The sequence below is a fragment of the Tasmannia lanceolata genome, unplaced genomic scaffold (assembly GCF_043159265.1).
Source record: "Tasmannia lanceolata isolate RefF3 unplaced genomic scaffold, GAP_Taslan_0.1 ptg000015l, whole genome shotgun sequence".
In the NCBI taxonomy this organism is placed as follows: Eukaryota; Viridiplantae; Streptophyta; class Magnoliopsida; order Canellales; family Winteraceae; genus Tasmannia; species Tasmannia lanceolata.
The window spans coordinates 46,786,844-46,799,119 of NW_027518692.1; the positions used below are offsets into that span (position 1 = coordinate 46,786,844).

Genomic DNA, 12,276 nt, shown 5'->3' on the forward strand with positions numbered 1-12,276 from the left:
TGTTAGATAAAAGGTTTATGTCACTGTCCAAGTGGCCCTTACTAATAATTTTGCCCATTTGCCCATCACATAATAATCTCTCTCTCTCCATTCTTAGTCGCAGCCTCCCTCGATCTCTCTCATCATCCTCCCAATCTATCCCCAACCACGGAGATGATCCTGACTGTCCCCCAACCCCTTCTCTCTTCTATGTCAAAACAAGAAAAAAAAAACCTTCGCTCTCCCTCTCTCCCATCAGATCTATTGGCCAGACTAAAAGTGCATTCAAGACCGTTGATTTTATTGAGTAGAGAGGTAAATGGTCTGCATCCCCAACAACATCCATTGCATAAGAAAAAGGACCACATAAACAACAATAACTTTTCACTGTGGAACCCTAAACAAGGTTTAGTGGACCAAGTGCGTAAAATCATCTAACCAAGCTATTCTCAACCCTATTTGACCATTGGTTGTCCCATAAATGGGCCCAAACCGGGTTTCTTAAAAAAGAACCAAGGGTGCAACTCGGGTCAGGCGGGTCGGGTTTTCCAAAATCCTACCCTATGTGAGACTTATCTCGCGTCCGAGTCGGATTGGGTCAGGTCGGGTTAGGTTTTCATTTTTCAGCGTGGGATAGTGACCAATTTTAATGATTGTAGAAAAAAAAAAAACTCAAATCTTCACACCAAAAATCTGTTAATTCACTATTTTCACATAACAGACATGATCACCTAAATGAAAACAATTGTATCAATATATTGGAGAATAATTTTCTATGTTATCCAAGAGATATTTAAGAAAGTCACAGTACAGCCATATTAGTTGGGTTGGGTTTCGGGTTTTTTTTTTTCCTTTAAACCCCGGCCCCGACCCAAGATTGAATCTGGTTTTCCAATTTAAAACCCGACCCTACTCAAAACCAAGGTTTAAAATTTCGGTTTCGGTACCGGTTTCGGACCGTGAAATTTTGAAATTTGGAATTTCGGTTGAAATCTGGTACTTGACCCGAAACTAATATTTTATTCAATATTAAATTTCGGACGAAATTTCTGTGAAATATTAAATTAATATTAAAAAAACATATTTTTTGGGTAAAATTTTGGAAAAACCAAAATTTCAACCGAAATTCCGAAATTTCGGCCGAAATAAATGACCATTTCGGTTTTGGTCGATTTCGGTGTTGGTCTCTGTCTGAAATTTCGGATTTAGGTCGAAATTTAAAACCATGCTCAAAACTCATTATTTCTAAACACGACCCATGTTATTTGGTAAAACCCGACCAGGGCTGCACCCCTAAAAAGAACCTAATACGCAGTCTTTTTAGTATTTTTCGTTCAATAAATACAAGGGAACTAAGTAAAGAGAACCCCCCAACTAAAAATGCAACTCTACTTAGTTATTTAAAAGAGAACATGACATCCATATCAAAATCCGGTGGCCAGAATTTAACACATTGTCATCAATCAAGACAAAATAAGAAAACGCAAGGCCACTTCAAAGTTCAATCTGCTGTATAATTTCTAGCAAATAGACTATTACTCCTACCGATCTTCTTCCAGCACTGGTGCTTCGAACACTGACATTGTGATTTCTTCCAACCCGAAACTCCACCTTCTTTGTCATCCTCCCCTAGCCGCCGGATAATGCTAGTCGCCAGCGATGGTGACCGGAGAAAGTCCTTATTGGACCCCAAATCTCTATTGATCTGAGCCGAAGAATTTGATGGCATCTCTTTGTTCTTCAGCCACAATTCCTTCATCTTTTCACGTATTTGACATGTTAATTCTTCGTGGTCCCCGTCGCAGAACCCGCATTTGACGGGTTCTACAGACATGGGAGTCGCTGCTGGGAGGTTTCTCCGTCTCGCCGCCCTAATGCTCTGGGCTTGTTCCCAAGTCAATGCAAGCTTTAGTGCGTCCTCGAGGGAATTGGGTTTTTGTGGTATGATCCAATCTTGAAAATCTTCTTTTAATCCATCAATAAGAAGACCCTTGAGCATCACATCGGGGATCCGATTATCAGGCCATTTTTTAAGTATCCATTGCATTCTTAAGTAGAATGCATTGACGGATTCGCTATACCCTTGCCGGATCATCATCAATTCAGACCTCAATTGGTCCACGAACTCCGTCCTGCGGTATGTTCGCACAAATGAGGACTTGATTTCTTCCCAAGAGAGAGATGGGTAGGGCTCTACATTGAGTTCGTACCACAATGCGGCCTCCTCGTCAAGGGTAACAGGGAAGATTCTCATCTGAAAATCATTAGTTAAGGCGTTGTTCGCCCGGCAGACCTTGAAAAATCGGCTGAGGTGGGCCACAGGGCACTCGCCTTGCGATCCTCGGAAGATTGGGAGTGGGGCGATGTTTATGTAGGGGGCGGATTGGGGAATTGGGGTGGGTTGATGGGGGGGAATTGCGGAGTTTATTGAGGCTTCGACAGTGTTGCTTGCGCGGATTGATTCGGGTGTTCTTGAGACGGATTCGGATTCTGTGTATCGATTGTTTGTAATGCTCAGACTCTGTTCTTCGTATTCGTCATCGGCAGAATCTCCATCGTTGACATATTCTTGTGGGGACTGTTGGGTTTGTGAGGGTTCTATTTCTTCTTCATAACTGCTTTCTTCGGTGGGGGTTGGAATTTTACGACGATGTTTGCGTTTGTGGGTTTCTGTTGTTGATGAATTGGAACTTACTGGAGAAGAAAATCTCATTTCTGCGAGATGGTTTTGGATTGTAATTTGAATTAGAGGGAGGAGGGGAAGAGACAAAAGAGTTACCGTTTGAATGGCGGTTGAATGAGACTAATTAATGGGCCGTTTAGGAGGCGACTATTCGGGCTTAGATTCGAATAGTCGCGTTTAGTTTTGTTTGTGTACCCCATGGCTTTATGAATGCTTGGATGATCTGAGCCGTTAATCTTGGTTGTCGATGTCTCGATGATATACGGTACAAGATTGACACTGCTGCATGATTTGAGATTTCTAACAAAGATGGAGATGGGTATCGAGCGGGAATATGGCTTGTGGGAGGAAGGCAGACTTCATTGCAATTACGCACACTGTTACATAGTGGGGCCCACTTTTTTGTCGAGATTAGCCGTCTCTCGATAGGGCCTATGTTGGATCAGTATAAACAGAAACGCACCAGATTACACAGTGGACCCACCCTTTGCTGATCTGGACCCTCCATTGTGTTGGATCTCCATCTAATAATAGCACGAAAAGTATACATTTGATCAGATATTAGAATTTTCTGATTTGTCATTAGAGATCCAACTTATGTCCTATTAGATTGAAGTTCTAGATCAATCAAAGTGGGGCCTGTCCACTCAACCAGTTAGTGTGATTTAGTAGCCCTTTCTTGGGCCTCATGCTAACCATTTCCTTAATTTTAATTAGAGATGGGCCAATCAAAGTATGCCCCACAAGTATGCATATTTTAGAGAACGAAAGTGATCATACTGGCCCCACTTTCTTCCCTGGACCAACCCCTCTACTGTATTTATGACTACTTTTACACTACAAGGGGTGGCCCAAGTAATAAAAAAGGGCGCGCTTATCTATCAGGGCCAACCCCTCTGACACGCTCTATTGGATTTTATGGCTAATCAAAGTGAAGATCCAAGGTAATTTTGAACCTTAGGACCTGGATCCAATGGACACGGCTCAGATTCAGCCGTTGTGCCCAAATCCTGTCCATTAATGTCTGGATCCATGGGACCATCCGGGTCCATTAACACACCTTTCTCTCATTTGTCAGCTGCATTAACGTAAATGAAAATCGAAGAAAATACAAAATGTAACTATAATCAATTTGTTTTACACATCCATTAAAAGAATAGAAAATAATACATATCTCCAGATGTATGTATTCACATGATGGAACATGCATTGGGGTTTTCATCACTGAAGAGAGCACTCGCCCTTTCATCAACAATGCTAGAATGCGCCGGATAATGATAATAACCATAGTCATGGCCATCATACCCATGCTTGTAGTAGTTATATGAAGAGGCAGGGGCTGCATAGCTCACATACTCTTGAGGATGATGTTGATAGGCGTATGTATCATATGTATGGGATGTATGGTATTCAGGATTGTATGGGAATGGCCATAGCTCTGCTCTCCTTCCCGTCTTCCTAACAGCCTTCAGAACCTTCTTCTTATCTGCCCATCCCGTAACAGTCACTTTCTGCATCCTCATGTCTATATCAATGTCATCAATACCTGAAAACAAAAATACACAAACACATTACGATACATATATTAATATTGCCACACTAGAAGAATATAATCTTAACTATGCATGAAAATAGCCTTTATCTACCTTCTAGTTTTTGAAGAGACTTCTTTATCCTGCTCTCACACCCAGCACAATCCATATGTACTCTCATCTCTACAATCTGAAAATCAAAACCCAAATAATTTTAGCATATATAAGGTTTCAGTGTATAAACCATCTCTACTTTGTCATGACCCACCAACTGGATGGTTCAGATGATCAATGGCCGGTGATGAGAGAGAGAGAGAGAGAGAGAGAGAGAGAGGAAGAGAAGAAGCTCACCGTCATTTTGGCTGTTGCTGATGCTTGTCTTTGTGTGTATGCTATATATTCTTCACAAATTTCACAAATGAATCTGGCTATATGGAAAGAAGCATATACAAACACACTTAATATATAGACTTGTTTTGAGGAGGAAGAGAGAAGAGTGGTTTGTTTTTTTATTGTTTTGATTGCACCGACTGAATGATTTCAGCGCTTTATTTTATTGCTTGCCTCCATAGACAACGCGTACGGGAAAACCTCGGGTTCTCTTCTTAGAAAAGCCTTACGTTTCGTTTGCCAATAGGAATCTGACACGTTTCCTCATAACGTGTGAACGGATCTAAGAAAAGAGTAGGAAAGGGGGTGGAAGGAGAATACGTGGCAAAATAAATGAAAGTATGGGCGACCATAGCGGATCTCGTCTGCGCAGTGCAAACCCATTTTCTCTTGAAAATATTGGATACTCTAGAGATTTTCTTTCCTGTTGACACGTGTTGCATGACAAGAGAGGACGCGTGGCTCTTGTTTGTGTAGTTCGTTTTCTGAGAAAATGGTGGGCCATCTACCCATAAATTACGGAATTAATGAAATTAGCAAGTATGGCGCTAGGGGCTATGACCCCATAGACCCCACTTTGGAGGGGCCATTTTCAAATGGTTGAAGAATCAAGGTAATCATTTGCAGCCTGCTATAACAAATATTTGGAGGAAAGGTTTACTATGATTCAACAATGGGTAGACATGCCCGATCATTGCTCCAGAAATGAGCCTTGTACCATTCCAATTTGATATGGGCTACTTGAGGTGTTTGGTGATTTGGCCTATTTGGGTTGTCCGGTTTTGATGACTTGATAAAGGAATGATGGAGAGGGATTAAGGTGGAGGGGGTGGAAGAAAGGCCATATCTTATTTAGAAAAGTAAGGGGATTGAAACTGGAAATCAAAGAATGGAAACGTCATTTGAAAAAAGAAGAAAAAGTTGGAATGGAAGGAAAATGGAATAGGAGGAGATAATGAGAATGAAGGAAATTACTTGGCAAAAAAATCGAGAGCTATGTGGTAAAAAGAGGGAAACAAAAAATTCCAAATTCTTTCATAGAATGATGAATGCTATATTAATGCTATAAATTGTCTTGTGAAGAGGGAGAAATGATTGAGGAAAAAATTGAGCATCAAAATCTATTAGAGAGGCACATCTCAAATCTTTATTTTGAGGATTGTAGCTGATTAAAGGCCCCGCTTAGGGGGCTGCAATTCAAGATGCTAAATCAGAACAAAAAAGAATGGTCGATCGGAAAGAGAGTTCGACGAGGAGGTTAGAGCCACCATTTTCAGGATGAATTAGGATAAAACCCTTTCGACTAGATGGTTTCCCAATGAGTTCAACCAACGCTATTGGAAGGTGATTAAGGAAAATGTCCTAGCATTCATTTAACAAAGGAGGAAGACTGAGAAAGGAAATCAATTGTACGTTCATGACCCTGATCCCCATAAGATGAGCGATCAATCTTAAAGACTTCAGGCATATCAATTTAATCCATGTACAAAGTGATGGCTAAGATTCTTTCCATAAGGCTATCGGGGGTCGCTCGAAGATAAGTGAAATAAGATGTCAAAAGGGAGTAGATAAGCATTTAATTTGTCTAGAATTACCACTTGGAGAATTGTAGAATAGATGTAAGTGGTGGTTGGTTGCGTGGTAATCCTCTCGGAGAGTAGTGGAAAAAGTAGGAGTGTCATTGCCAATATAAAGAAGAAGAGAGAGAAGGGGAAGAGAGAGAAAGAGAGAAAAGACAATACCTTTTCCACTACTCTTCTACAAAAATATACATCTTTGATAGAATTTGATTTGAATTTCATAAGGGGGCATGAGTGCCACATGGGCGTCACATGAGCAAAAATGCAATCATTATGTTTGAAATGTGTGGGGGTCAATTGGCATTTCTACCCTTAAATGACAACAAAGCATGGAATGACATTCCAAATTCTACCAAAACCCTACCTTTCTTTAGTCTTTTGGCAACCAAACACGGCCTAAGAGCCAGGGAGGTAATAAGGAGTATTATCTCTCAATTCCAGGAAGCCTTTATGTAGGACAGACAAATCCTAGATAGTATTTTAGTGGCAAATGAGGTTATTGATATCCGAGTTTGTGATACGTGAAAGTCGGTGGTGGAATAGATATGTCGAGAGAAAGCTTTGGGTGCACGAAATATCATTTTTTTCCACCGACAGAACTAAGGCCCTAGTTACTAGATTCATAATTGTGATGAATTGAAATATAGAAGAATAAAAACTTTACTACCAAATTATCTGACAAGATAATCATTCCTTGGTCTACTCCCCGCTAGGTGCTCGACGTTTCTCAAACCCAATCCACTCTGGAAGTCTAGTAGCGGCTCTTTTTCGTCGGATGGATGAAGGAGGAAGAGGTGAACTGAATATTGGGATCCAAACCCAACTTGAAATCACTGAGGCTATCATGTTCTTCCAAATAACTAGAGAAGAGAGAAAGTACGAAGAGGAAAACAAATTGTTTTAGAATGAGAGGTTGGACGCTTTTGGGCAACTTGAAAAATGAGAGAATGAGCAAGCCTAAAACGCCCACCGTTTTTCTTATATATAGAACTCCCAAGCACAATTCGTTTCCCACTAGGAAACCTTTTTGGTTTTGGAAACTATGATAAATAAAACTATTTTATTTCTAAAACACACACATAGTGCAAAAATAATTTTTCCATGTAGTTTCCAAATCCAAATAGGATTCCACAAGATTAGAAACCTTTTCCAATCAACTTTCTCTCTTCCCTTTTAATTCCAACCAATAGGAATTAAGACAATTCCTGCCAATAAGATTCCACTTAACTCCAAACCAATGAAAATTAAGTATTAATTGTGTACATGTTAATTAAAGTGCGCACGCACACACCATAATATGATGTTTCTCCTCTTCTAATACAAGTCTATACACCTTCTGTATGGTGTGCCTCCCTGTATCACATACGGTGGATCCAATCCATACCAAGCGTACCATCAAATCTGGAACATGGATTGTCCAACAATCTACATGGGTCTAGCGAGTTGTGAAGTGAGGGAAGGAGAGTAAGGCATGTCTGTATTTGTAGGCTGGGAAATTTGAGCTTTTAGCAAGTGAAAGTGTTTGGAAGTTGGTTTTGATGGCTATGGTCTTCTCACGACGAGGCCAAGAAAATTTTTTCAAGCAAAGCTCACCGGAGGCTTATTGACTTTTCAAGATATAGCTGTCCCATTGATTCTATCTTCTATTCTTATGACATTTGCACTACCATGTTTTGATAATTGCACTAACTCGTTTTGTCTTTAATTATTTAATTATTTAAACAGCTGTCAAAAGTTCCAAAAAGCTCTCAGAAGCCAATTACAAGAAATAGACAAGCCGAGTTTGTGAAAATATTAAAACATGGTAGTGCCAATATCAGTAGCCATCTTCCATCTCAACCAACTAATAGTAGATGAATTGAATACTGACTAGCTACAGCTATCTTTATAACCCACTTACATAGAAACAGACATCTTGTTTGTGACCCACTTCCATTTAGGGAGATGTGAAGCTCACCAATAAGGAAGAGCACGTGGTTGACACCTTCATCAATCTCTGTTAGATCTTGTTGATTTTTGTTTTCGGAAAAGTCATTAGAAAATTCAAAATTCATTTATTTATCGTGTATATTCGCTATCAATCTTTACCGTTATTAAATCCATTTTACTGTTTTTCATCATTTACATGTAAAAGTGGTTCGTCATTTCCGTGGTAAAAGCGGTTTCTTCTTGGTTTTTCTCTTGGGTTGATATGTGCACGGTCTTGTTCGAGAAGAAGAGAAGAGTTGCAGTTTACGCGGTTTGAGTTAATCCTGCAGTGATGCTTGAATTTTGTTTTCTTACAAAGGAAGATCACATTCTTCGCCATGTATGGAGGCATCTTGGGCGATCTCGGTGCGTATCTTGTTGTTTGTTTATATCTACTATTTTGTTTCCTTGTGTATATGGGATCGAATATGGCCCGGACAATTTGTCAACATATAAATTTTCAGGAGTGCCCTTATTTGCCATCTAATGAGTGCTACTATATATTATGTCCAGCCAGAGTTTCTTAACTACTAATGAGTGCTACTAATCTGCTTGGACACCTTGATGAAAGCTAAGTGAGAGGAATTGGAGACTTTGATGAGAGTGCCCAAGACAGGGGCAAGCAAGCACTTGGAGGACTCCTCTCTATAGAAGAAATCAACACACTTGCAATCCTTGCTACATCTCTCCCTGCACTCAACCAGCTTCATGGGTCCTTGTCCCTCCTCAAACTGATTCAAGAAGTGTTCTGCTCCAAGCCCCCAACAACTTGGTAGTAACCAACATTCGCCCCGCCGTTACAGGATGGGAGCTTTGGCGGAGCGCAGCCATTGCTCCATCCTGACAAACCTCGGGGCGTAGGGCAAGCCACACATTGATTCTCCTTACACACCCCAAGTGATCCACACCTTGAAGGAAGCCTACACTCACTCACTCTCCTATCTCTAGGAAGTTTAGGTTCAGCAGTGGCATTCAAAGATGGTCTAGGGGTAGGGCTAATAGGGTTGTTAGGGCATTGATGGGTCTTTAATGGGCTTGTCTGCTCATTTAAAGGGTTCATTAAGATAGGGTTACGGCGGGAGCTTTGAAATTAAAAAAAGGAGCCATTTTTGCTCAAATCTTTTCCACATAAGATTTCAAAATTTCCAGCCTCAGCTAATTTTGGATTTATGATGGGTCCAGTGCTTTGAGGACTTTCCTCGAGTTCTCTCCCTACAGCTGGACCTGACATTGCATTTAATATGGGATTTCCCAAATGATGGAGGACTTTCCTCGAGTTCTCTCCCTACAGATGGACCTGACATTGCATTTAATATGGGATTTCCCAATTGATGGAAGACAACACTGTGCTGCTTAGGATTGTTAAAGTCTAAAAGATAAATAACGCCTTTCTCCAACAACTTAAGCTCTTGGATAAGTTGGTAAGTTAACATGGTATCAGAGCCAAAGGTCTCGAGTTCAAACTTCCCGGATAGCAAAAATCCACATGCAATGGTCGGCCCAAAGTGAAGTTGGTAAGTTAACAAGGATTCCTTGGAGTAAAAGCAAGATCCATTGGATTTTCCTTTGACTCTTGGGTTTCCTGAGGAGTCATCTTCAACCTCTCAACAGCTTCCAAAAGAACAAGGTTTGGGACTGAAGCAATGAACTGGTTTACAACGGGAAGGGGTGGTGGGAGATAATCACAAGGATTTTCAGGGTTTTCAATGAGTCTCGAACAATGGGTGGTTCTAACATCTGGGGGTTTATTTTTGGAGGTTTTTCCTTTTGATTTTTCTTTAGCCATTTCTTTTGCTAGATTTTTAGCTTTGCTTTTTTCTTTTACCATCTCCTCCTCCCTTTCTCTTTCAGCCATCATGCGGTCAAGGTTTGTGTTGGGTATATGATATAACCCATGTATGTTCTAATATAAGCCCAATAAGATAATGGACCGGTGTAGTGGGCCTACATGGGCTAGAGTCCATTAACCAGTCATTAACCCTAGTGTATCTCTATATGTAAGGGCTGGTGGCAACAAACTTGGTATTCCAAAATAAATACCTTGGGTGTAATGCTTCAAGCAACCTCTTGCTTGACCTAATTCCTCTAATAGTTTGCACGACCGGGATCGGGCGGATGGGGATTGATCATTTTCAAAGATGGGAAACAACAATGGGTTTTGATAAGGGAAACTGGGACAAAACTTAACAAACTGACGGAAAGTTAATGAGCAAACAAAAACTTAACAGTAAACCAGAAACAGACATTAATGAGACTCAAAGGAAGGTGAGAATCATTAAAGAAAGAACATTTTATCAAGGAGAATTACTTACTAGGGAGCATCTCGGAATCAAACTACGATCAGAAGTTCAGAACTAGGAGGAAGGGGAAGCATTCTCCACGATCAGACATCCTCTACTTTTATTAAAATCTTTTAGCTGGAAAAACAAAAAACATACATGTAAAAAGAACAAAGAAAGCTGATCACAATTTCAGTCCTTTGGGGGGTATGGTGCACTTATCAGATGATCTTACCTGTTTGATTATATGTAACCAAAGAGCGGAGGCCATAGTAGGATGCCCATAAAAGAAAAAAGGATGCACTTATCAGATGATCCTAACTGTTCGATTGCTTGCGTTGGAAGCCCAATTTGGGCCTATCCACATAACATTCTCATCATCCAGCTGTTAATATGAGATAGCTTGAAAATTATAATTATTTGATTATCCCAACATTCCGATTTATTGAGGCCAATTTGGATGCAAATGGGCTGGCCAACCATGGCGTGTCCGGAATGGATTTCTGCCCGTCATTCTTTTTTGGTCCTTAAGATTATGTTGGAATACTTGCACTGAAAAAAAATGAACAATTGGTGGTGAAATTCTTCTCTTGACACCTTTGGTGATTTCCTTACGTTTAACTAAAGACGTGTGGGGAGGCCTCTTTATTCAGGTGGTTCCATCCATTGTGATTGCATTTGTGACATATGAAGTGGCGAAGGATGTTCTTGGAGACTTGGAGTGGAGAGAGAATACTGGACTGAAGCAGGAATATCCTATGAATTTTTAGGAGGATGTTTGACGATTTCGTTTAAGTTGAGAGAATTTCGTTGGAAGGAGGTAAAATTGCCTTGGAAGCTCCTAATCTGGGAATTCAAAGAAGAAATTTCTTATGCAATTCATTGTGCACTAATCCATAATTGCCATGAATCTCTTAAGCAAAAGTCTAAACTATTTTCATAAAATTTGTGACAAATATCAACAACTCAGTTCACTCGTGCCAGCCTGACCGTGCCATATTCTTGTTCGTTAGGGGATGCTAGAGCAACATAAGCTCTAAGTTATATGCAACAAATTGAGACCCCGACGTACAAATTGAGACCCTGACGTGCGGGCCTACCACGCGTGCTAAAACACGAGCCTTGATTCCTTGCTGATGGATTGTCCAAGTGCAATATCAAGGGATTCTATTAGAGAACCAATTCCGAGATCAAACATGAGCCTCACTCTGTCACACCCAGCTAATCTTCTCTCTACCTTCGATAATATAAAAGATTAGATCTGGTTGGTTGGATCGAGAGATCGGTCTTATTTGGTTGCCACCAAAAGTGTTTTACAAAGAAGAAGCATCCCCCCCCCCCCCCCCCCCCGCGCAGTGAGGATAAATTCACCCCTGTAATGTTTTTCTTTGCGTTTAAAACTTACCGAATAGAGTTAAAGGGAGGGATTTTTATCCGCGCGCGGGGTCAGGGGTGGGGAGCGAATGCATACAGCAGGGGAGTGAAAATATCGTCGCCCTATTTTTAGACTACTGATTTTGACACTACCATGTTTTGATAATAGTTAAAAACCAACTTGTCTTTTATTATTTAACCAACTGTCAAAAGTTATTACAATTCACTCCAAGCTCTGAGAAGCCATTAAATATGAAAAAACAAGATGAATCTATCCAATAATCAAAACATGGCCGTCGTAATATCAGTAGCCTTATTTATAATGACGCAAAAACACGGTCGTCTTGTTCATTTAATTCAGCCGTTGTGGCTGCTCTCACATGCAACAGACGGCCTCGAAATGCCTTTATGGACTATCCCTGAGAAGGAGAAAGGGTTTTGCTACGTTAAGAGCATTTAAAGCACCTATTTTCATGCACCCCCACGCATAT

At 40.5% G+C, this 12,276-nt stretch overlaps 1 protein-coding gene across 1 annotated transcript; it reads right to left on the reverse strand.

Moving 5' to 3' along the window:
- Nucleotides 1-3,761: 3,761 nt before the first annotated feature.
- On the reverse strand, nucleotides 3,762-4,699 carry LOC143846828 (heavy metal-associated isoprenylated plant protein 28-like). Its single transcript, XM_077355399.1, has 3 exons — nucleotides 4,546-4,699; nucleotides 4,309-4,384; nucleotides 3,762-4,208 (listed from the first exon to the last, which is right to left on the reverse strand). The coding sequence occupies exons 1-3, from the start codon at nucleotides 4,549-4,551 to the stop codon at nucleotides 3,853-3,855; spliced, it is 438 nt and encodes a 145-aa protein (XP_077211514.1). The 5' UTR covers nucleotides 4,552-4,699; the 3' UTR covers nucleotides 3,762-3,852.
- Between the last annotated feature and the right edge of the window lie 7,577 nt (nucleotides 4,700-12,276).